Below are 25,648 nucleotides of genomic sequence, written 5' to 3' on the forward strand. Positions count from 1 at the left end.
ATTCATTATTTTGGCGTGCACGAATTTGACATTTCTCTCCCCTACGAGATTCGATGCGGACTCGCCTGAGGGCGCCATGCTCGCAAAAAATGTTGTTGCCAATGATTTGTTCGAGAAATGTGAGAGCTGGATATCTTGTTCATATGATGTCTTTGATAAACGGCAATAACATTGCTTTTGCACTGCCAAATATGACATGTCAAGATTCATCTCTCAATATCAGAGATGCCAGGTCATTTTTTCAAAAATCTGTGATCAAACCAAAAACCTGTCTGTGAAAATCTGTGCACGTTTCCCGTACCATAATAGCAGATCGGAATCAATTTGGTGAGCAAAACAAAGGTGATGGTGAGCAAACAAAAAAGTCTTACTACCAACAACGCTGTACCGTTTTACTCAACCGTTTTGTACTTTTTGGTGCTAAACTGTGATCGATTTCAAAAATCTGTGATTAATTTCAGAATGTGTGGAAATCTGTGATCATTTTCAGAAATCTGTGCCATTTTTAAAGTCTGTGTGAAAATCTGTGAATCACAGATTAATCTGCGAACCTGGCATCCCTGCTCAATATACCATAGTATTTTCACTTCATTTACCTGGTCTCAAAACGTTTCGTTTTCATTTTTGGATGTACATGCAGGATTGACGAATATCGAATAGAAAAAATCCATGAGCGATCTTGCAAGACATTACGTGGTGAGAGTACGACCATAAATCAAATAAACATAGATTTCCCAGTGTAATAGTAATGTAGTTGAGCAACCTGTGACACCAAAAGCACCGTCTGGTGGAGAATGGGTGCGTAAATGCTCCTAAAATGCATGCAAAAAGTTACCTGCTCATTTAACCCAACCACAGTAGCTAATGGAAGAAAGTACACCCGTTTGTCACTAGAGGTGCTGTTAGTGTCACCGTACAGTGAGAAATCTATGTTTATTTGATTTATGGTACGACGCAATTTCGCCTGTAAAATTTTGACAGTTGCAGGAATCTTGCCAGGCTCTGTTAGTTTTCAGGATTTCTCAATGCATACCAGTTCCAGTGTACGACTGAAGTTTGAGGAGGTTTTGGATGAGAGTGTAGTGAATTCTTGGTGCGCATTTTCGTTTCCAATTCCACCACTTTTACTCGTTGACAGACATTAAATTTTAGCTTAGCGGCAACGCATGTGTTTGTGATTGTGTGAAAGTGAAACATTTCAACAGCTAAAGTCATATCACTAGGCAGTAAGTAGCTCTTCAATATTTTCATCAGAATATTATTATTTTCATTATTTTGAGGTCGTATATGACTCCATAATCAGGAATCGCTATTCACCCATCGAAAGAATTTGATTACATATAATGGTGAAACGCCGAGGAAAGGCCAAAAAGGCCCTTAAGAAGATTGGTTCTTTAGCTGTGATGAAGCCTTCACATGTCATATCGAATACCGCAAAAGTTCATCCAAATGATACAAATGATTGCTACCCGTGAGTAAAATATGGCTCATAATTTTAATCGAGTTAATAATAATTCTGTTTCAGACTAAATAAATTATGTCGTTTATGTTTACTATCAAACACAAATATGGAACCAATATTTTCTTTTCCTGGGGATGAAAGACTTGTTGATAAAATATTTCAATGCACTAATCTGAAAGTAATTATACATCGATCGATAGGGATGACTTTTCGCATAAACTATCTATTTTCTTAGATTACAGAGAATGCTGACCAAGGAATTCCGACGTCTATATGCGGTCAGTGTAAGAAACAACTTGATCAATGTTACGAATTTCGTTTACTTTGCTGGAAGAACAATGAAGTCCTTTATAATCTTCATGCTATTCTTAGTCCTCGAAACACTGCACAAACTGTAGCACGTCCTGATAATACGATTTTGCCTAATCCTGTAGTACAATTGAGAAAGCTGAACATTAATTCGAGTTCATCTCAACCTGATGAAATCGATCTTTTAAAACTGTACACTCCACCCAAGACTGGAAAAAGATCAAATTTGTCAAGACGAAGCTTTGGTGAAATTTCATTAGATCAGCTTTATACACCGTCCCGTCGTGGCCACAAATCATCAACATTTCCACGTTTTTTAAAGGAGTTAGTTGTACAACTTACTCCTCTTTCTACAACATTTATCAATAAATATCGCAAGACCGTTGGAAGTACGAAAACAAAAGCAGCCGTGAAATCTTTTGCCCAACTAACGAGTCCTCGTGGAAGATCGAAATCCTCGCAGCCGGCTACAAAAGCAAAACCTGTTGCTAAACAGTCACCAGCTGTCAAAACAAAGATTGAAAAGAAAATGTCAAACATTAATTCAATCAAATTTTCGAAAACTAAACCTACTCCGGCCGTGAAGAAAAACAAGATTAAACGAATCGAGATTGCCGTACCACCCAAGAAACGAAAGGAAAATTTTACTACAGCCGTTCCGACAACGGTGACGTGTTTGCTGTGCTCGCAAACCTTTATCAGTCAGAAGAATCTTAGTCGTCATATGGCCACTCATGAAAATGTAAGTTGAGTTTCTATTAATCACAATTGACAGTTGAAATCTATGAATTTGAATAAAGGAAACAAAACAAACAGGAAAATAAGAATTGAATTATATCGACTGAACAAATTGATGAATTGTTTTTTCTACTTTATTTTTGTTATCTTTGTTGAATGTTACGATCTCTGATACAATATTTTCCTAAAACTTAGGACTTGCTAATAGATATGTTGGTGAGTGCAAATCTGTCTAAATTAATCTTGTATACATACTACGAAATTTCAATTGTGTGTAGACAAAAAAAAAGAAATCCGGCTTTTGATATCGAATGAAAATCACTGTCAACTCAATTGAAATTTAATACAGACACTGTTTTTTTGGATTTGAAACGCTCATTCGAACAAGCATATCTTCAAAATACGAAAGCAATTGGGTCCATAAATATCATGTGCGTCTGCATTTTCACAATATAATTCATATGCACGTCAATTCAGTGCTACTACAAGTTCAATATTTAATGCCCAGCGCACAGCGACATACAGGGTAGTATTTATTTGAAAATTACTATATGATTTTAATGTCTGCTTGTGTTGTACACCAAAACATATATGCAAATAGAAAATATTGTGTCCGATCGTTATTGTTGCAAAAATGGTTGAGAAAATTTTCTATTTACTGAAGCGTGTTTGTTCTAGTGTGTATAAAAAAACTTTCGTCATTATTTCACGCTTTGTTCTATTTTTTTTTGATATATTGAAAAATACCTATTCTTATTAATAATTTCTAGGATTTTTTTTATTTTGATGGTCGTACTAATATTTCAATGACTACAGTATATCTATTTAACTAAGTTGTTTCAAATTGTTTCAGAATCGCAAGCAGAAACGCATATTCAACTGCGATGTATGCCATAAGGAATATCTAAAACCACAACAGCTTGCTGAACATTTGTCCAGTGCCGAGCATATTGTAAACGTTGTTCCGAATGCACCTGATGAAGGCATAGAAGAATCAATTCTTCCTGATAACGATGAAGGGGACTTGATTACCGATGACAACCCACCAGTGGTTACTTGTGATATTACTAACGATATAGCAGAAGTAGAAATTACCGATCAGTCTAATCATCAAGAGCTTGATCGACAGCAACAATCTCCTGATACGAACGATATTTCCCAGAACAGTGATCACGTTGTCGAGAATGAAAGGCAACAACCGGCAGAATCAAATGAGATTGAAGGCGAAGAACCGTCAGCAAGCGAAAGTGCTATAATTCGAGATGCCAGTCCTATTCCGTTGGACAGTGAATCATCACGGTCACGGGATGGTGGCGTACAGTATAGCGATGTGTGCTCGACAAATAACGAAGAGAACTTGTTTAATGGTAGCAGTGGAACAGATGTTTTCAACACATCACGCCGAGTCACGTTTTCGGATATTACGGAGGTGGTTGATTAACTGTTGCATTAGGTGCCATTCAATGAATATTGGTGAAATTATTATTCACGATCTTTTATTTGAATTTTTATCCTATTTCTTTTTAATTGATTTTAAGATTTTGAGAAGTTTCAGTGTTTAATTATAACTACCACATGTACATGTCCAATAGAGTGGATCATCAAATTGTCGATTTTTTTAAGCCGCATCAGCAAGTGAAAATCCCATTTGGTTAATTTTTTTGTTACGATTGTAGAGGTCATCCGCCATCGAGCAAAAACACTTTCCAATCCCTCGTTTTTTTAGATACGAACCAATAAGATAGCTGTCAACATCTTCCTTGACATAACCATAACAGAATATGAATTTATACCCTATTAGTCATTATTCATCTGCAATTTCTAAGTGGATATTAACCGTTGTCCAAAAAACAAAAACAAACCCCCATCGACTTACCCCTCACGTTCCTCTGTTTGACTTTTCTTCAATTCAAATTGCAACGCTATTATTTATGGAAATTGTCATACATTTCAATGTTTTGATGGAATGTTTAAAGACTTAACATAAAAAGAATACATAAACAAAGCATAGCTTAATTTAATTTCCCGAGATTGATAAAATAAAAACCGTTGAAACTGCATACTGAACCAAATGCATGATATTTGGGAGTGGTAGATCAAGCTCAACGTGCAACCTAAATTTATTTAAAACATAAAAAGATCCATAAAGTAAATGATCATACCCGATACGATGTAGCATTTGAATTTAGAAGAATTATGTAAAATAGAATGCATAGAGAAATGTGGAAAAATGTATACCAAGGTAAACTTGGAAATGTACAAGTAAAAAACAAAAGAGCAGCTGTCACATGCTGATGCAGCTTTTTTGAAAAACAAAGTTAACAAGAATCGTCTCCCAGTCGGATTTTTTAAAGATTTGCTGTAAAGTTTCTGGGCACATAATGACTGACTACCGATTACATTTTGTTGAGTTCGTTCGTGCTGATGAATTATAATTTCTGATAACGCACTCCAAAAAAAAACTTCTAGATCTTACTTGTTCTAGCCCTACCGGATTGTAATTTTACGCTTGGAATTCACAGGCTAATTTTCAAAATAAAAACGATAGCAAACATTTAGGAGTTTTGTACAAAAAAGCACATTTTCTTCAAGCTTTCTTTTACTTTTTTTTTTTATTTTTTTCCCGGGCGCCAAATTTCCTCGGTACGCCACTGTCCATATGAAATGTGGCAAATTAAATAATCCTTTCTTGAAGCTTAGCCGTTAGTCATAGAGATGGGCAATTCGCTCCTGAGCTGTTCCAGTGAATCGAATCATTGAAGTGAGCTGACAGCTCACAGCTCTTTTCAAAAGAACCGCAGCTCATCAGCTCACTCATTTGCTACCCAGTTCACTGCATTATGACGAAGGGAACACGCTACGAGCTGGTCGGATCTTTGGCTCTTTAAGAGATTCAATTTAGTCGACATCAATTAAAGATAAACTAATTCGCATTGCATTCATTGCAAATCAATGATTCAATTTCGATCATGCATATGAAAGAAAACCGGTGCATGAGAAAAACGGCGTACAAAATGAACCTTATGTTCAAACTAAAAGAGCTGATGAGCTGATACATCGAATCGATTCACTTTGGTGAGCTGATCGGTTCGGAGCTGTTCACCAAAATGAGCTGTTTTGCACACCTCTAGTTAGTCATAATTTGCTTTGGATGATCGATGAATGCTGCAAATTAATGGCCACCAGACGGCTACCAAAATTGATTCAGTGACGGTTGTCAAATCCAATTTGACAAAACCACTCATCTGACACCGGTATGTGAGCACCAGCCATTTGAAAGTATACCGATTACGTTGAGCCCCTCGCGTTTCGAGCCCCAAACACTGCGATGATTTGATACTCATCGCGACACTCGAATTGTGAAAATTATCTCCACTTGATGTCCCAAAACACTGTCTACTGTATTTTAGGTAAACCGACAAGTTATTGTGAGAGAGTCGACCCAAAATTCACTAATTTTCGTTCACTAATGCCCCGTTTACACTTCTGCTGGCTGCCAGCATGCTGGTGTCAGTGTACTGCCCTCTTAGGAAAAAACGTTCAACTGTGGTCCAATGATCCAATGTATTAGACCAACGAAGGACCACCGTTGAACGTTTTTTTTCCTAAGAGGGCAGTACACTGACACCAGCATGCTGGCAGCCAGCAGAAGTGTTAACGGGGCATAAACAAGGTAAACGCATAAAACAAATGTATTACCGTTTGTTCGTTTACGTTACAAACAGCTGATTTTGAAGTTCCGATTTTGATCTCATCAAGATGGCGTCGTGACAGAGGGCCGGACAAAACAAAGTCGCCTGTATCTAAGTTAGCCGAGCGTTTTCATCTTCTCACCTTCGCTGAAAATGTCAAAGATTTCAATGTGGAAAAATCCTGGTGGATACGGTTGTATCGTTTGAGTTATATATCTGCCAGCGGTGAGGCAGTCGCTCACCAGAATGTCAGCCAGCCATATTTTTCCAGCTGGCAGCGTTTAGTCAGCCATCTGGCAGCCATGCGTATTCGGGTTGACGATAAACTCTACCATGACAAAGTACATGGTGGCTGGTAGAGAACGGGGCAGCTCAAACGGTGTAGGATCCGAGTTGGCAAAGACAAATAGATTTTGCACGAACATAACATAACCTTACAGAATTCACTGAATGAACATAATTTAACGGCTAACGGTGTTTGGTGAATACGTGTTATTGTAAACAAACTCCGGTACAAGTTAAACGTGGTTTTTATACATCACGAATTCATTTGTAATGTCATCTTGTAAAACATAAAGCGACCCATACACGCTAAGTTTTCCGGACAGTCCAAATGAACCTTGGACAGAATAAAAAGCTGAACGATTAACTGCACTGAGCGTGTATGGTGACCTTTCAGATTTTTCTGAAAACACATTATTCTGATCAAAAGAAAACTGACGAACTGAACGATTAACTGAAGAACTGATCAGTTAACCGGATGAAACTAAGCTCAAGAGCTTCAGTCAAAAAACCAGACGTTTGACCGGATGAACTCTTCAGTCACTTTATTTCTTTTTTTTTGTTAACCCTCAGCTCTCCCCCACCCCATAAGGCTCGTATTTGAGCCCCCTGGTAATGGGCTCCATTTTCAGTCATTGGCAACAACAATTATAAAACAAATATTGAATTAATACTATACTATATCTAAAATGGCTGAAAAGATTAAATTTCTTGAAGTAACATTAATGAATAGAGAGCTATACCACAGACTAACAGACATGACAGTATGAGTAAATTCTTATAAAAATCATTTTTCGTGAAGCACTAGTTCCACCTATATTGTACTGCGCGAACTATTTACTATCGGTACACCCCTTGTGTTATGTAAAAGTTTTTTTACTAGTTGGTTTCCCCTCGTTTGTCAACACCGATCAGCTGCTTGCAGGGTTGCCTGATTTCATCATAATATTTGATAATGAATCGTCACAATAAATTATTGGATTACGTTGATAATATATTTAACTTTTTTAGCGATGTTGGAAGGTTTTATTTTTTAGCGATGTTGGAAGGTTTTATTTATTTTACTCAACGTTGTTCATCTAGAATATTTTGAATTGTGTTGGTAATTTAAGTGACGGCAGACCAGAAGCAAGTAAATATTGTAACAAAACGGGTTCGATTTTGTATTGCGTTGTAGGATGAGAAGTAGGAACAATTCTATATATAGTTTTGGCAATATGTAATTAATCTGTATCCTGCATGAAATTCACATGGAGGTATACAAATCAATATATTACAGGTAATTCTGTATGAATGGCAACTCGGTTGGTAAATGAAAAAAATAAACACAGTCTAGATGACAGACAGGATGTATTTGATAGGGTAACGTGGCGCTATCATGACATATGCGAGTACTGTCCCAACTAAAGGAATATTCGAAATGACCGTTTATATGGTTAAAGAATCTAATTTGAGTGTCCTGCCTGTTAGTCTGTGGCTATACGTCGTCGGCTATACTAAATATGACCAAAACGAAAAGTGTGCTTCTAGTGGATTATTTGTCCTTTTAAAGAAGCACATCAGCTGTTTTTCGAAGAAGGGCGAATCTAACATTGACAGCAAATGGAGAAAATCGTCGATGAATTTTTCGACTTTGGTTTCAAATCCTATTTAGAAATTTTCGTATATTGTTAGATCAATTTTTGATTAGATGATGAACTGTTGGTTCATCTTTAAAATGCATGCAAATTTTACCACTTTCCTTCTATATCTACTGAATAAATCAACATAAAAGGAATTTCGCCTTTTTTCGATTTGTTTACTTTTATGCTTCCTGTGTGAATTATGAAGTTATGCCCTTGCGTATTTTTCGTGAAATTAGTTGGTTTTCGCGACTAAGATAAATCAGCGAGTAATTTTATCGTCCCATTTACCATTTCCAGTAGTAAAAAGTTCGGAAGCCAACTAAAATAAAGAAAATAAATAGTTTCACCCTTCCTTACTAGCGATTGAAGTATCACCCTGTTTGTTGGCATGGAACACAGAGGGCGAAACTTACGTAAACAAATGGAATGACAGTTTCGCCCTTTATAGTTCGTTGTATTACAAATATTGAGATTTTTGTAGAATCCGAATTTTTAGGCAAAATTGTACACACTTAAATTGGATTACCGACCTCAGCTGTTCAAATCTCGGTAGGTGATTTTATCGGTAAAATTTACGTTTTATAACTGCGGTATCTTGAGGTACTGCTGTCAACAAATGTTCATTTGTGCTGATATATCAGTAGAATGGAAATATTCGGTAGTTCGGCTGTTCAAAACTCGTCGCAAGAGGCAAGATTTACCGAACGAAATTAAGTGTGTAGGATTTTGAAGCTTTTATTGGTAGGTGAGAGAAACTCGATTTGTTTACTTTTGTAAGATTCGCCCATCTTTGAAAAACAGCTGACATATATTAACAAGAATAGTTAAAATTTAGGTGATTCTAACGCGTTGAATTAATAATTACATTTAGCTGTTTGTAGACGGTTTACATATAACACGTAGGAATAAAAGACACAAAATACATAATTTGTAACTTATATTAGTAATTGGCGTATACGAGTTCTTAAGTAGTTTTTGATGCTGGATTTGAATGAGTGGTGATGTGTAATGTTCTGTATTTCTCTGGGCAGTTTGTTTTATATTGCTGGACCAATGAATGTAATTCGTTTCTGACCAAAATTTGAAAATGTTTTTGACCAAAATTTGAAAATGCACGGGATTGCGATAGATGATTAACTTGCCTTGTGTTGTGAATTCGAGGTGTTGTATTTATTGTTATATTGTGAAAAGTCTCCGGATTATGTATTATGTTGTGGATTAAGATTAATGTTTGTTCATCGCAGATACCTAGAATGGGTAAGATTTTATGAGGAAGATCTGTATAAAGCTGAACTGTAGGAAATAGAAAGGGTAGATCGAATATTATTCTGATACAACGATTTTTCAAAATTTACAATCTCTTCAATTTTGACTTACAGGCTCTACCCCAGACAATAATGAGGTAACTCAAGCGAGATTGAATATGAGCGAAATAGAACAGAATAAGTGTCTTCCCTGGTAGAAAATGACTTACACACTTAAATTGGATTACCGATCTCTGCTGTTCAAATCTCGGTAGGTGATTTTATCGGTAAAATTCACGTTTTATCACTGCGGTACCTTGAGGTACTGCTGTCAACAAATGTTCATTTGTGCTGATAAATCAGTAGAATGGAAATATTCGGTAGTTCGGCTGTTCAAAACTCGTTAAAAGAGGCAAGAATTACCGAACGAAATTAAGTGTGTACACGTTTTAAAATTGATGAGATTTTTTCCCGATTTTTTTTTCTTTATCTGATGTTTCCAAGACAACGTAGAACCCAGATGGATTCCCAAATATTTGAAAACTTCCACTCTTTCGGTTAATCGTTCAGTTTACGAGAAACTTTCTGGAAAACTGAGCGTGTATGGGCCTCTTAACATAGTTGCATTCTTTAAGGTGCGTATATGTACATATATGTTTTTCATAAACAAGCAAAACATGAATAAAAGCTTTGTTTAGTATAAAATGACTAACAGATTCGAACCGAGTAAATCCGTGATTCCCAAACTGGTCCCTACAGTCTAACTGTGAGCACTAGCTTATTTTTGGTAGGCAATAAACTCTAAATGATTAACATAAGGGCAATAAGTCACAAATAGTGGGCGTTACCATTTAAAAAATCTATCTGAGAAAGGGCCAAAGCAAATGTATTCATTACAAGTTCAAAGACTTTTCCAGAAAGTATGGACGCAACCAAAAACCGCTGCCATTTCGCAATGGTTCAGAATCTGTCAATTTTTATGGCTGCGTCCTGTTGTTTACACTCTTCCCTAACCACTTGTGCAGTTGTTTATTTGTTTTCATTAGTTTGTTTCGCAATGCGTGGAGTTTCAGCAGAACAACGTCAAAAAATTGTGTACAAATGGTGCACAGAACGCGGACTGTCACTGAGAACGATAGCAAAAATGGAAGAAGTAAGTGAAAAAGCCGTGCGAAATGCAATCAGGATGTTCGGTGAGGATAACACCTTTGAGGATAAACCGAAAACGGGTCGAAAAAAGGTCCTGCTAACCCTCACTTGGATAAACGTATACTGAAGGCATTCGAGCAAAAGAAGTAGGTTTCAGTTCGGGATGTGGCCAAAAAAGTGGGCACTTCGAAGTCAAATGTTCTTCGTGCTAAAGAACGTTTGAATCATGGAAGAAGCAAAAGAAGAAGCAGAAACAACCAAAACGTAGTCCGAGACAAGAAGCATCGATCAGGCCGAGGGTTCGAAAGCTGTACAATACGATTCTATGCTGGAAATTTGAACTGCATAATCATGGACGACGAAACCTACGTGAAACTCGATTACAAATCCTTGGCGGGACCACAATATCATACGGTGCGAGAAGGGCAAGTGTTAAACCAGTCCGAGACATCGATTGAAGTCGATAAATTTGGTGAGAAAGCTATAGTCTGGTAAGCAATTTGTAGTTGCGGTAAGATTTCGAAACCCTTCATCACCACTGCTTCAATGAACAGCGAAATATACATCAAAGAATGTTTACAAAAACGACTTCTACCCATGATTCGAAGGCACAAGGATCCTGTTGTCTTCTGGCCAGATATTGCTTCTTGCCACTACTCGAAATCAACGGTAGAATGGTATACTACCAAAAATGTCACTTTCGTCCCAAAAGACATGAAACCACCAAATTGCCCACAACTTCGACCAATTGAGGAATTTTGGGCATTAAGAAGGCACATTATAGGAAACATGTCTCGGCAGCCGAAACCATTCAACAGTTCGAAAAAGATTGGAAAAAAAGTGTCAAAACTTGTCGCCAAGAAGTCTGCACGGAATTTTATGAGGAACGTTCGCAAAACGGTGCGCCAGCTAGTCTACAATGGCTAAGTAGCAAATTTTGAGAATAATATTCTGTTGTTGTAGTCTAATATTATCAGTATATCGAAATATATTTTTGCCTTAGAGCTATACCAAATTTTTCGCAAAGCTATTCCGCCCCTTGGAAAAAAAACACACTCAATGTTTAGCATTAATGTATTACTAAAACGGAAAAGAAGACCGAAAAGTGAATGGTAAAATAAAAATAACGAAATTCTAGCGACCTCAATTCTCGAAGACAGTTCCTAATTCGCAACGATACGGGTAAATCGTTCTGCCAATCGAACTACTCTTTATGTGATGAAATACGACTTAAAAGACACCCCGGTAAAAAAGAAAGACTCGATTACCCAATAATGACTTGGCATATGATCTGACAGTGACCGGTCGGTGTGGTTATCGGGTAATCGAGTCTCTCTTTGATTCTCCGACTGTTAAATTTTTATGTGTCACAGCGTCGTCAATTTTTCTTCCCCCACGTTTGTTTGGTAGGATCTAGATTTAACATTACATTGTAACCTTGTAGCGTTGAAAAATAAAACTTGCCATTTTTACCAATTCTCTCTATTTTACATTCGAAACTCAAGTTAACTACAAAAAAACTTGTTGTTTACCCATCAATTCAAAATTTTAAATTTTTTTAGCTTGGTAGTATAAAGAGTTATGTATCCAAAGTGGACATTTGACTAAAAAAGTTTGGGAACCACTGTTAAAATTTATGTACGTCACATTTTCATTTTTGGCATTAAAAATGCCTTACTCTTCGCTATACGGGGCCGGGTGTCAATTAAAAGTTTCAAAAATAGCCGCGTAACCTTTTTCTGTCATAACTTTGAACGTTAATAACTCAGTCATTTGTTGATGGTTTGATATAATTTAACAACCAATCGATTCGGAAACTTTTAACTTAAACATGTATGGCATCGTCGTTTCAGTATTTCAATAGCATACTATTGAAAAAATGGTTAGAATCGACCTATGTTTTCATCCACCAATCCCAGTTGTAGAAAATGACGTCAATTTCTTGTTCGGCATAGGAGGCTTTGCGTCATGCATAAAACACTGAATCGTTCTGCGTAGTATGAAGAGAAATCTATAAATATATGCTGCAAAATAATTCTTTGATTAGTTGAAACAAGTAGCTCGCCCAGTGAGGTGATGACTGGATTGTATATGCGTTCGCTCCTCGGATTGTCGCTTTTGCTTACTTTTCAGTATACGAGGCTGGGTGTCAATTCAAAAATGCAAAACTAACCGCGTAACCTTTTTCTGTCATAATTTTGAGCGCTTATAACTCAGTAATTTGTTGATGAATTCATCCAGTTTAACTACCAATCGATCCGGAAACATTTAACTTAAACTTATGCGGTAACGTCATTTAAGTATTTCAATTGCATACCATTGAAAAATTGGTTTGAATTGACCTATGTTTTCACGAGCCAATGACAGTCGCAGTGAATGATGTCAAACTTTCGTCCGATTTGCGCAGTATGATTTAGCACAAAAGGGAATCTATAAATATTTACCCGAATACATTGCTGCTTTATTTTACCCATGGCTTCCAGCGAGGAAAGGTGAGTGGACGACAAAGCTGACATTCATTCGCTCCCGGGATAGTTTGTTTTTATATGTGTGCGGTGTGTTGGTACCATATTCATTAGTATTGAATACACGTTAGTTTTTTTTTTTTTTTTTTTTTTAAATAACTATTTATTGGAATATGAGTTAAAATTAAATTATTAAGATTTAAATTGGGTGTTCAGCCACAAGTGGTGACTTTTCAGCCCTGTTATATATATATATATATATATATATATATATATATATATATATATATATATATATATATATATATATATATATATATATATATATATATATATATATATATATATATATATATATATATACTAAGAAAAAAACCATAGTAACCGTAACCTGTTTTTCATTGTCATTTCAACTATACGCTTAAAAAGTGTCAACAATCATGATAAATGACTATTCACCATTTGTATTGTATAAATTACTTGACAACAAAGACTACGACTTGACTGAACTATTTGTATTTATGACTTTTCTGGCATGGTCATCCTGACAATGGTAGTCATCTCAAATATAAGAACAAATAGTTAAAATCACAATTTCTAGTAAGGTGAAATTGCTCTCGAGCCTTGATATATATGAGAAGCGAAATAGTTATTGCTACTAGTAAATATGTTCACAATATAATAATGTTACCATAAATAGATACATGGTTTAAAAGACGATTTTGAAGTTTGAAAACGCTATTCATGTAGTCCATATCAACAGAATTTATGTAGTAAGCACATTATCGTACAGTGTTTTTCAACCTACTATGTATTACATTTGTGCTGACTATACAAATTGTCAATGAACAGGTGTACTGTTATTGTCACATAAAGTTACAATTTAGCAGAAAATTTCGTACTTGGGTAACACATCAGTGATGGATTTGAACAAAATATTCTATATTGTGACTGTGTACTTTGGTAGGTCTTGCAGGTGGGTAAAGTTTGTAGCCTTACTATAGTTTCCGTCGTTGAAATTCAATTTTTCAACAATTTTTCCGTCAACGGCTATGTTTTCTAGTGAAATCAACATCACGTATACGGTTTATTATTCATTATCGGTCGCTGTAGAAACAACATCAAGCGATTGATGAAAAGGAAGATTATCATTTGATTCCCGGATTCAATTCGCTCGAATCCGACGGAAAATCGCAGGTGGGTATCGAGGTTTGCATCTGGACTTGGCTAATAATTTCTTTCCTGTTGCCAATTCCTGCTTCAGGAAAAACTCCACCGGACAGAGCCTTGGATCAACTGATGCTATCAAGCAATGCTAAGCAATATTTCACCAGGTATATTATCATTTGATTTGATGCGAAAATAAAATAGAGTTTAATGAAATTATTTTGTTGTTCTTATTTTAGAATTTAAATTCATAAAACTTTTCAACATTAGCTCACGTTTTGCTGATCTTCAGCATTGTTGAATCAAGCACTGCTTTTAGTTTCAAAATAACTAGAAATGAAATGTCAAAAATACCATGACTCTGGTTATAGCAAAAACTTCAATGTAAAAAAAATATTCGGTCATGGTTAGGCTAACCATCTCAATCGTATTAGTTATTCATACAATACACTGTTCAATATTACTATTCTAGAGCCGATACCATTCATAGTAAACATGAACTTAACTATTGTTGAAATTATCTGATTTCATAGTCGACTGAAAACCACTATACGCTCATGGTCAAGTTGGCCCGTTTTATAGTAACAGTTACCATACTATTTTTCTGAGTGTATATATATATATATATATATATATATATATATATATATATATATATATATATATATATATATATATATATATATATATATATATATATATATATATATATATATATATATATATATATATATATATATATATATATATATATATATATATATATATATATATATATATATATATATATATATATATATATATATATATATATATATATATGATTTGGTTATTACCATGAAGACATCATTTGCTTCCGCAATTCTGAGATTTTTGTGTAGGGAAAATTCTAAACCTACTTGTATTGTGTAATGGGGAAAAGGAACTTATGTACTAACTTACCAACTAATACAGAGAGCGAATCGATTCAATTGAAGATTGCATCGATTTTTGTCGGAATTTGCTTATAATATTATGTGACATTACATCTAATGGTTCTATATTTGTGAGTCTGTGTAACTCATTTGTACTAAACCAGGGAGGACGCTTCAAAATCATTTTCAGAATTTTATTCTGAATCCTTTGAAGCGTTTTCTTCCTGGTGGAACAACAATTTGACCAAATTGGTACCGCATAAAGCATGGCTGGTCTGAAAATTTGTTTATAAATTAACAATTTGTTTTTTAAACAGAGCTTAGAATTTCTGTTTATAAGAGGATATAAACATTTAATATATTTATTACACTTTGCCTGGATTCCTTCAATGTGATCCTTGAAAGTGAGTTTTTTGTCATACGTTAAACCTAAGTATTTAGCTTGATCAGACCATGTAAATTCCAAGCCATTCAATTTCAGAATGTGATTATTGTTTGGTTTAAGAAAAGAAGCTCTTGGCTTGTGAGGAAAGATAATTAATTGCGTTTTTGCTGCATTTGGTTTAATTTTCCATTTTGACAGATAATCACTGAAAATATTTAAACTTCTTTGTAGGCGACTGCAGATCACTCTTAGATTTCTACCTGTGGCTAACAGACTTGTGTCGTCACAGAATAGCGATTTCTGACAACCAACGGGTAGATTTGGAAGATCAGAAGTGAAAATATTATACAAGATTGGAGCTACACTCGAACCCTGCGGAACACCGGCTCGTACGGGTAGCAATTCAGATTTACAATTCTGATAGCTAACCTGAAGAGTACGATCAGTTAAATAATTTTGAATCATTTTGATCAAATAAATAGGAAACTGGAAATCAGACATTTTTGCTATTAAACCTTTGTGCCAAACACTGTCGAATGCCTTTTCTATGTCTAGAAGAGCAACTCCAGTGGATAACCCAGAAGATTTATTTGATTTTATCATGTTCGTTACTCTGACAAGTTGATGAGTAGTTGAATGTTCATGACGAAATCCAAACTGCTCTGGTAAAAAAATTGAATTCTCATTTATATGAGACATCATTCTCAACAAGATAATTTTTTCAAAGAGTTTACTGATAGAAGAAAGTAAGCTAATTGGTCGATAACTTGATGTTTCTGCTGGGTTTTTATCAGGTTTTAGGATAGGAATTACTTTAGCGTTTTTCCATATTTTTGGGAAGTAAGCTAATGAAAAACACTTGTTGAAAATTTTAACCAGGAGTCTCAAGGCAACATCGGGAAGATTTTTAATAAGAATATTAAAAATTCCATCATTACCAGGAGCCTTCATGTTTTTGAGTTTCCTAATAATTGATTTAATTTCATCAAAATTCGTCTCAATAATGTCATCGTGTGATAACACTTGGGTTGAAATATGCTCATATTTCAGTGAGACTTCATTTTCAATAGGACTCACAACGTTTAAATTAAAATTGTGGACACTCTCGAACTGCTGAGCAAGTTTTTGAGCTTTTTCACCATTTGTAAGAAGTATTTGATTTCCTTCCTTGAGAGCAGGAATTGGTTTCTGAGGTTTCTTAAGAACCTTAGAAAGTTTCCAGAAAGGTTTAGAATATGGTTTAATTTGTTCAACTTCTTTAGCGAAATTTTCATTTCGCAAAAGAGTAAATCTATGTTTAATTTCTTTTTGTAAATCCTTAACTATGTTTTTCATAGCAGGATCACGAGAACGTTGATATTGTCGTCGACGAACATTCTTCAACCGAATGAGCAGTTGAAGATTGTCATCGATGATAGGAGAATTTAATTTAGTTTGAGCTTTGGGAACTGAAAGATTTCTAGCTTCGATAATATAATGATTCAAATTATCAATTGCTGTGTCGATATCCGCAGAATTTTCTAAAATAGTTTCATGATCCACATGATTTTCAATGTGAGATCTGTAATCCAACCAATTAGCTCTATGATAGTTGAAAATAGAACTAATTGGATTAATTATAGCTTCGTTGGAAAGTCTGAATGTTACAGGAAGATGATCTGAGTCAAAATCAGCATGAGTAATCGGTTCACTACAAATGTGACTTTGATCTGTTAGAACCAGATCAATTGTAGACGGGTTTTTCACGGAAGAGAAACAAGTAGGATTACTGGGATGAAGAACTGTAAAGTAACCAGCTGAGAGTTGATTATGAAGTATTTTACCATTACTGTTATTTTGCCTACAATTCCACTGGACATGCTTAGCATTTAAGTCCCCTATTACGAAAAATTTCGATCGATATCTTGTAAGTTTTTGCAAATCGCCTTTAAAGAAATTTAATTGTTCGCCGGTGCATTGGAATGGCAAATATGCTCCAGCGATGAAATAAATTCCATGAATGGTTTCAACTTCGATTCCCAAGCTTTCAATAAGTTTAGTATTGAAAGAAGGTAAAATTCGATGTTTAATTTGCCGTTGTACAAAAATGGCAACTCCACCACCAATTCCAGTAAACCTGTCAAATCGATGAACCACATAATGTGGATTACTTTTCAATTTTACATTTGGTTTAAGAAAAGTTTCTGTCACAATGGCAATATGAATTTTGTGAACTTTGAGAAAATTAAAAAATTCATCTTCACTCGATTTCAAAGATCGAGCATTCCAATTTAAAATATTCAAATAATTATTTAACATCACTGTTAAATTTTGAATTCATTATAATATTATTTGCAAATTTCCATCCGATTTGAAATGCTTCAAAAAGTGATGAAGTCGAATTCATTTGGATGATCATTTGAAAAAGTTGATCTTGTAGGTAGATCATTTTATTTTCAGTTATATCGCCTAAATCGACTTCATTTAAAGAAGCGAATGGCATTGAAGGAATATTTGTAGGTAGACTACCATTAGAAGAAGATGATTTGGCCGGTCTACCTATTAATAAATTGTTTTCGTTAGAAGAAGAACTGCAAGGCGGTCCTGTGTTTTGATTATTTACATTAGAAGAAATAGGAGATAGATTTCTACCTAATATACCAGCATAACTGACATTAGAGGAAGATGATGACGAGGTCGATCTACCTGTCAATAAATTGTTTTCGTTAGAAGACGAATTGGCAGGTGCCTTAGATAAATTTTCAGGTATGTTCTGTAAATTTAAGGTCGTTGATTTGACTTGTTGTCTAAGCGAACGAGCGTTTAAAATTTTTTCCCTGACAGGACATTTCAAATAATTGGATTTATGATTTCCATTGCAATTTGAACATGAAAATTTATCAGTGGTTTCATTCATTGGACAAACGTCTTTCGAATGCGATTTACCACAATTCAAACACCGTATATCCATATGACAATTTTTGGTTCCATGACCGAAGCCTTGGCAACGACGACATTGCGTTAAGTTTGCAATACGATTATGCCGTTTATAATGTTCCCAATGAATTTTAATGTGGGAAATGAAACGTACTTTTTCTAAAGTTTTCAAATTGTTTACATCACTTCGATTGAAGTGTATTAGGTAAAGTTCATGGGAAATTCCAGAGCGTGGTTTAGAAGTACCATTCGCTCTTTTTTTCATAAGTATTACTTGGGAAGGGGCAAAACCAAGCAATTCTTTTAGTTCATTTTTAATTTCATCAATACTTTGATCATTTGATAATCCTTTCAAGACAGCCTTGAAGGGCCTGTCTGATTTTATATCATATGAATAAAATTTATGAAGTTTTTCGGACAAATATCGAATAAGACGTTCGTAATCTTCCAATCCATCCACCAAGACTCGACATTCTCCTCTTCGTCCGATTTGAAATGAGACTTTTACTTCCGGGAGAAAAGTAGAAAGCTCAGTACGGAATGCTTTGAAGTCGGAAATCATCACCGTCACTGGTGGCATAGATTGATGTTTCTTCCCAGAACGACAAGCGTCCATTTTGGGAATTTTTGAAGAATTTTCTTCTATGTCGCTACAATCGGATTCAGGAAGAATCTCGTAAATATTGTTAGACGGCATAGGATCAACGGAAGGGAAATCCGTCCGTTGTCTTTTATTTTTACATTCAGATTCTATAAGATCGTGAATGTTATTAGAAAAATGTTGAATAACGGATTGTGATTTATTCCGTATTGAATTATTTTTAGCCTTAGGCTTGTTGCCTTTCCGGTTGGACGCAGGCATTTTTGAAATTAATGAAATTTTAAATTAAATTAACTAGGCTAAATTAGTCTTCGATTAGACTCCTAGCTAGCCTTAAAAAAGGCTGATTAATTTCTTAGTCACTCTAATATCACTCTTTGTATCACTTAGTCACTCTAATATCACTCTTTGTATCACTTAGTCACTTAGTTAGTGATTCAGGTAGCCTTGAAAATGACTGAAGCCTTGAATCAATGAAACTCTAGGTAGCCAGAAAAAAGCCAAGAGCTATACGCGTGCGGTGCGAACGACTGTTCAACACCGACTGATATACACGTTAGTTGTTTATTTCGATTCTCCGGTTACTAGCGGGCCAATTTAGAACTATCGGCGATAGATTTTTTGAACCTAATTTGAAGCGCTTGTATATTTGTTGACGAATTTGCCTCATTTAACTTTATTCGAAAAAGTTTGAAAATGTTTTAATTTGTCAACGAGTAGTGTGCATACTGAAATCTCCATTTACATACTAATAACACGGTGGCGCGCAAATAGATTCAGTATAAAGTTGTTTTCTGATGATAATCATAGGTACTTCTTTACATTAAATGTTCCCAAACACAATGAACTATCTCTCAGCATAATTCCTCAGGCCCTATTATTGAACCAAACAATAATCGTGTAACTTAACTGCATAGTCAGAAATTGATTTAGTCTTATAAAGCAGAATGTTTAGGTGTAATCTTGCTTCCAAGAATCTTATAAAAGGGATCCAGACTAAGTGTAGCAAAAACAATGCAAAAACTATATATATATAAATAAATATATATATATATATATATATATATATATATATATATATATATATATATATATATATATATATATATATATATATATATATATATATATATATATATATATATATATAGAGAGAGAGAGAGAGAGAGAGAGAGAATTACCAGATGCAATAAAATATACACCCCGATTCTGCAATCCGACGGATTTGTGATACGAACGGATCTACACTTTCGTTCGAGTTCGAATTTTGCATTCTTTTTTCCGTTCGACTTGTATGATTCGATCGACTCTCGTTCGGAAAACATTTGAAATTTCGAACACTGACCATCAAAGTTGTCAACTTTACTTACACGTTCTATATTATTTATATTATTCATTTCTTAGTAAACGAAACCGTCACACTTGTATAAACAAATTAGAACGATTCTTAACCGAACAGAAGTAATACGTACGTAAGTCGATCGATCAATGTTCGAAAATTGAACAACTCGAACGAATGATATTCGAGTTCATACCCAACTCGAACGGAATGCAGAATGGAAATTGCACATTCGATCGGAATATTTCGAATCGATCGACGTACAGAATAGGGGTGAATATGAACGAAATTAAGGAATTTGGTTGCGTATGCATTGGTTCCTTAATATGCAAAAGTGAAAATCAATTAAAGTAACAAAATATGTTCTGCGGACTGTGTGTCACATATTTTCTTCCTTGTATTGCTGCCATTCTATTTTCAGACACTTTCCAAAGATTATCGACGCTTTTTACGAAGGATCATTAAAATTACTTTATTACTGAGTTTATTGGTTGACGGTTATTCGATTTTTTCACATTTACATTTTTCGATCAAAATACATAATCTCTAATCGCTGTTTATAAAATGATTGAGTTTGTACGTTCTCTGTCTTGAAAATTATTATGATATAAAATCGTTTCATTTGTCCAGATTTATATCTTGAGTTGTTCGTATCCAAAATTGATTATTTAAGTAACTTTGAAATCATCATAATTGACATCCATTCAAAGGATATTTTCCAAAAAAATTCAAATGTAAAAATTTGTTGGTGGCATCAAAATAGCGTAGAATCAGTTGTTCTGAAAGAATCTAATTGTCTATTTGATCAGTTGCAAGTAAGTTTGTATTTTGTCTCTGTTTAGTGATTCCATCATCATCTTTATTTTTGTATTTATTACCTCAGAATTATTTTATTTTTAATGTAATTGTGATCGGTCGTGTCTTGCATACAACCCTCTAATTTTTTTTATTTGACGAACATTTATGTTGTGGAAAGCTTTGATATTGTACTTTCGAACAGAATGAAATAACAGCGGAATATTGCATTGCTGATCAGAAATACATCCACAATCCACCACATAAAAGTTGCCAATAATGAAACATAGTGAAACCAAACATTTGTTTGTCATTTTTCGATTTGAGTTTACCGAGCCTAATTATTAGCACTAGACAAAATTTCCAAAATCTTGGACAGTTTCGTTTTTGTTGTGTTTATATCACATCAATAGTTCGATCAAGTCTATCAGCTAAATAGAAAAGTTTCAGTTGTATTATTGTATCTCTCAACCACAGTTTATCATCCTCATTCTTGTTTACGTCCGTACCGACCATACGACGAACGGGTACTTTCGAACGAATACGAATAAGCCATTCTTGTTTTCACTCGAATTAATTCGAACGCAACTCGTTTGCCAAATATTCAAATATCAGTAAACTTCTTCAATTTAATGCTAAGCCTTGATGAAATCAGTCCAATTCTTGTGATTAACCATATGCGAAACGCTAGAATGTATGCCAGTTTAGCTTGCGGTCAAATTTTACATCTATTAGGTACTTCATGGAAAATGCACCATGGGTAAACATGCTTTATTTGATATTAAATACATGGTTTTACTAATGTAATAAATATGTAGACTATCGAAAACATGCAAAAATTCTAAGAAAAATGCAACATTATTTTTGCAGATACTACTGATCGGACTGCTATTTTAAATGTTTTTTTTTACTTTGCACGAAGTTTAACTTGAAAATTTCATTTATCGACTTGAATTGGTCCTGGGTACGACATTTATTTGCATGCAGCATTCGTCACTTCCTTGATGCTTGGAAACTTCCTAAAAAACTACCTGCGCTGCCGATTCTTCATTTCCAAAGGAATCACGTTTGTACACATTCGAGTGAAAACAAGAATGGCTTGTTCGCATTCGTTCGAAAATATGTGTTCGTCGAATAGTTGATACGGACGTAAGCAAGCATGATGATACAAAATCAGCGAAAAAAAAACAAGTCAAATAACAAATGATATCAAACATTTTTAATTACAACTCAAATCTGTACCAGAGCTAATAGTTTAAAGTTGGTGATATGTACACACCAATACAATAATTATACATGGTCGATATGTTAAACTATCGACAGTGCTGCCAATCGCTGAAACTAGAGAATAATGTAAAGCAAATGAAAAAGAATATACTTCTATCTGGATATTCGTAGAGAACAGTTGAGTTTTCCTTTGGTCGTCCGAAAGCGTTTCCTGAAAAGAAAAGAAAATTAAATTAAAAGTATTATATATATTTAAATATAAAAGTGGCGACGAGGTGAAATATTTTAACGCTCGTTTGATGTGAATAAGTTTTTTATGAGCGGAAAAAGTGGTGGATAAGAGGAGTTTCCTGCAAAGTTACGGAGTACATGCGATCGGCGTCCTTGTACGGGTTAGGCAGCCATCTTCATATTCAACGAGGTTGCATCAGGAGGAGATAATACCGTTGTTTTAACCGCTGAAGAAGCATCAAGAAAAAAAAGAGATTACAGCAAGGAAGGCTACAGAAATTTAAAGCATTGGCACTGAGGATTGCGGAATTGATAATCTGGTTTGAGGGCCAGAGGAATTGATCCAGTTTGGAAGCTACAACTGGAAAAGTTCGGTTGGTATAAAACAGCGTAATTTCTGGGATTTATTATCAGCTGGCAAAGGCCGGGACAGTGATTTTGGTGAGTGTTTTTTTAACTTTTATTTATAAAAGTAAACTGATCGATTCGTTTTTTTTCCATTTTGTATTTTTTATTTTATTTTATTTTGATTTCCTTTAAATATTATATTATTTATTTTATCGTGGTTTAACATAAAGTGTTTCCTTAATATTTTTTTCTTGAGTAAATTTTCAAACAAAATGAGTTTGGTATCTACTATAGAACCATACCGTAAAGGTACCTCTTTCGGGGATTGGGCTGATCGGTTGGCATTCACATTTGAAGCCAATGAGGTGGCTGATGCAAAGCAAAAGTCACATTTAATGAATTTGTGTGGACCTTTTGTGTATGCACAATTAAAAATGATTTTCACTAAAGATGCTCTTATGGCAGCTACTTATGGTGATATTATAAATAAACTGAAACAAAAATTGGATAAAACGGAGCCGGATTTGGTTCAAAGATTTCGTTTCAGTCATCGCGTTCAGCAACCGGATGAATCGGCCGAGGACTTCGTACAGGCAGTGAAACTGCAGGCGGAGTTCTGCGGTTTCGGAGAATTTAAAAAATTGGCGATTCAAGATCGTGTTCTTGCTGGATTACGAGATGAGAATTTGAAACAACTTTTACTGAATGAGGAGAAGTTGACTCTCGAGTCAATGGACCGATTTATTACGACTTGGTGTATGGCTAAAGATAATGCCCGCACTTTGAAGGTAAATAGTTTCTTTCCGGATTACGGAACCGTCTCCAATCATAGTCCATATGGACCACCGGAAAACATAAACTTTATTAAGAGACCGGTTCATGAGCGTTTGGGTGACAAGGGTTATAAATATCATCAAGATTGGAAAACACAACATATTAACAAACCCAGCACTAGTAAGCAGTACACAAATACGAAACAGACATACAGATACAATAACAGAAATGATTACAATAATAGAAATACTAACAACAGATACAATAATCACTACAATAACAGACATAATCAATACAATAACGATCATTTGGACAAAAAATTTAAACGAAATTATACAGAGATGATATGTGACTATTGTGGAATTAAGGGGCATTTAAAAAGGAAATGTTTTAAGTTAAAAAACATGAAAAGAGAGGCAGTAAAGTTTATAGATACGACTAAACCGGGATCCAAAGCAGAGAAGGAACTGACCTCACTGATGAGTAAAATGACGTCTACAGATAACAAAATGGACACGGACAGTGAAGACGAATACAACGAATGGAATCCAGGTGAATTACAGTGCATGCATGTGAAGTCCTCTAATAAGATTAGTAAGCCTTGCTTGATTGATGTTTCGATTGAAAATATTAGCATAGAAATGGAAGTGGATTGCGGGTCCACAGTAACAGTAATGGGTTTTAACCAATATAAAAAGCTTTTTGTTAAGGGGTTGGACAAATGCGATAAAACATTATTAGTAGTCAACGGTTCTAAGCTGAAAATAAAAGGAGAAGCAAATGTTTCGGTAAAACTGAATGGGTGTGAACACGATTTGATTATTTTGATTTTGGATACTGAATACCATTTCATACCATTATTTGGGAGAAACTGGTTAGATATTTTCTTTCCTCAATGGAGGAAAACCTTTTCGAATAGAATTATTATGAATGAACAAATTAACAGCATGATTACACCAAATGGTGATAATTTCTTGAAAGAAATAAAAATCAGATATTCGGAAGTTTTCAAAAAAGATTTTTCGACACCCATCAAGGGATTTGAAGCAGATTTAATTATGAAAAGGGAAATCCCAATTTTTAAAAAAGCTTACGACGTACCCTTCAGATTAAGGGAGAAAGTTTTAATATATTTGGATAAGTTAGAGAAAGAGAATGTGATAACGCCGGTAAAGACCAGCGAATGGGCATCACCTGTGATAGTAGTTATAAAGAAAGATGACCAAATTAGACTAGTAATTGATTGCAAAGTTTCGGTAAACAAAGTTTTAATACCGAATACTTATCCCTTGTCTTCTGCTAATGATTTATTTGCTAAATTGGCAAATTGCAAGGTTTTTTGTTCACTTGACTTGCAAGGCGCATATACACAGCTAGCCTTGACAGAACGATCTAAGAAATTCATGGTGATAAATACTATTAAAGGTTTGTTTACTTACAACCGGTTACCACAGGGTGCTTCTTCTAGCGCCTCAATATTTCAACAAGTTATGGATCAAATACTGAATGGTATTACTGGAGTATATTGCTATCTAGACGACGTACTGATTGCGGGTGAAAACCTAAACGATTGTCGTAATAAACTGTGTTTAGTTTTGGATAGGCTTGCGAAGGCAAATATAAAAGTAAATCTAGAAAAATGCAAATTCTTTGTTTCTCAATTAAATTATTTAGGACACATAATAAGTGAAAAAGGGTTACTACCTAGTCCAGAAAAAATATCTACTATTCAAAGAGCAAAAGTGCCAAAGAATGAGAATGAGTTGAAATCCTTTTTAGGATTAATCAACTATTATAATAAATTTGTTTCTCATATGTCTTCTAAATTGTTTTATCTTTACAATTTGTTGAGAAAAGATGTAAAATTCGTTTGGGATAAAAATTGCGAAAAAGCATTTCAAGATAGTAAGCAATCTTTGATATCAGCGAACATACTAGAGTTTTATGATCCCAGGAAAGAAATTGTGGTCGTGACCGATGCCTCA

The 25,648-nt window shown here is 34.7% G+C and overlaps 1 protein-coding gene and 1 long non-coding RNA gene across 3 annotated transcripts; both read left to right on the plus strand.

Annotated features, from left to right (window-relative positions):
* The first annotated feature begins 1,079 nt into the window (after positions 1–1,079).
* On the plus strand, positions 1,080–4,102 carry LOC131430869 (uncharacterized). Of its 2 annotated transcripts, XM_058596109.1 has the most exons (6): positions 1,080–1,226; positions 1,281–1,471; positions 1,526–1,640; positions 1,698–2,513; positions 2,705–2,725; positions 3,363–4,102. In XM_058596109.1, the coding sequence occupies exons 2-6, from the start codon at positions 1,344–1,346 to the stop codon at positions 3,948–3,950; spliced, it is 1,668 nt and encodes a 555-aa protein (XP_058452092.1). In that variant the 5' UTR covers positions 1,080–1,226; positions 1,281–1,343; the 3' UTR covers positions 3,951–4,102. The 2 variants fall into 2 exon arrangements, with proteins under 2 accessions (XP_058452092.1, XP_058452093.1); XM_058596110.1 differs by lacking the exon at positions 2,705–2,725.
* Positions 4,103–14,049: 9,947 nt separating this feature from the next.
* On the plus strand, positions 14,050–14,349 carry LOC131427085 (uncharacterized). The gene is made up of 2 exons (XR_009229235.1): positions 14,050–14,163; positions 14,231–14,349. It is a non-coding gene; the product is annotated as an uncharacterized LOC131427085 (long non-coding RNA).
* The last annotated feature ends 11,299 nt before the right edge of the window (positions 14,350–25,648 follow it).

Source organism: Malaya genurostris, chromosome 2 (assembly GCF_030247185.1).
Source record: "Malaya genurostris strain Urasoe2022 chromosome 2, Malgen_1.1, whole genome shotgun sequence".
Classification (NCBI taxonomy): Eukaryota; Metazoa; Arthropoda; class Insecta; order Diptera; family Culicidae; genus Malaya; species Malaya genurostris.

Coding starts and splice junctions, on each gene's coding strand:
- LOC131430869 (XM_058596109.1), top strand. CDS start 1,344: ATGGTGAAACGCCGAGGAAAGGCCAAAAAGGCCCTTAAGAAGATTGGT. Junction 1,472..1,525: donor GATACAAATGATTGCTACCC/GTGAGTAAAATA, acceptor ATTCTGTTTCAG/ACTAAATAAATTATGTCGTT. Junction 2,726..3,362: donor ACTTGCTAATAGATATGTTG/GTGAGTGCAAAT, acceptor AAATTGTTTCAG/AATCGCAAGCAGAAACGCAT.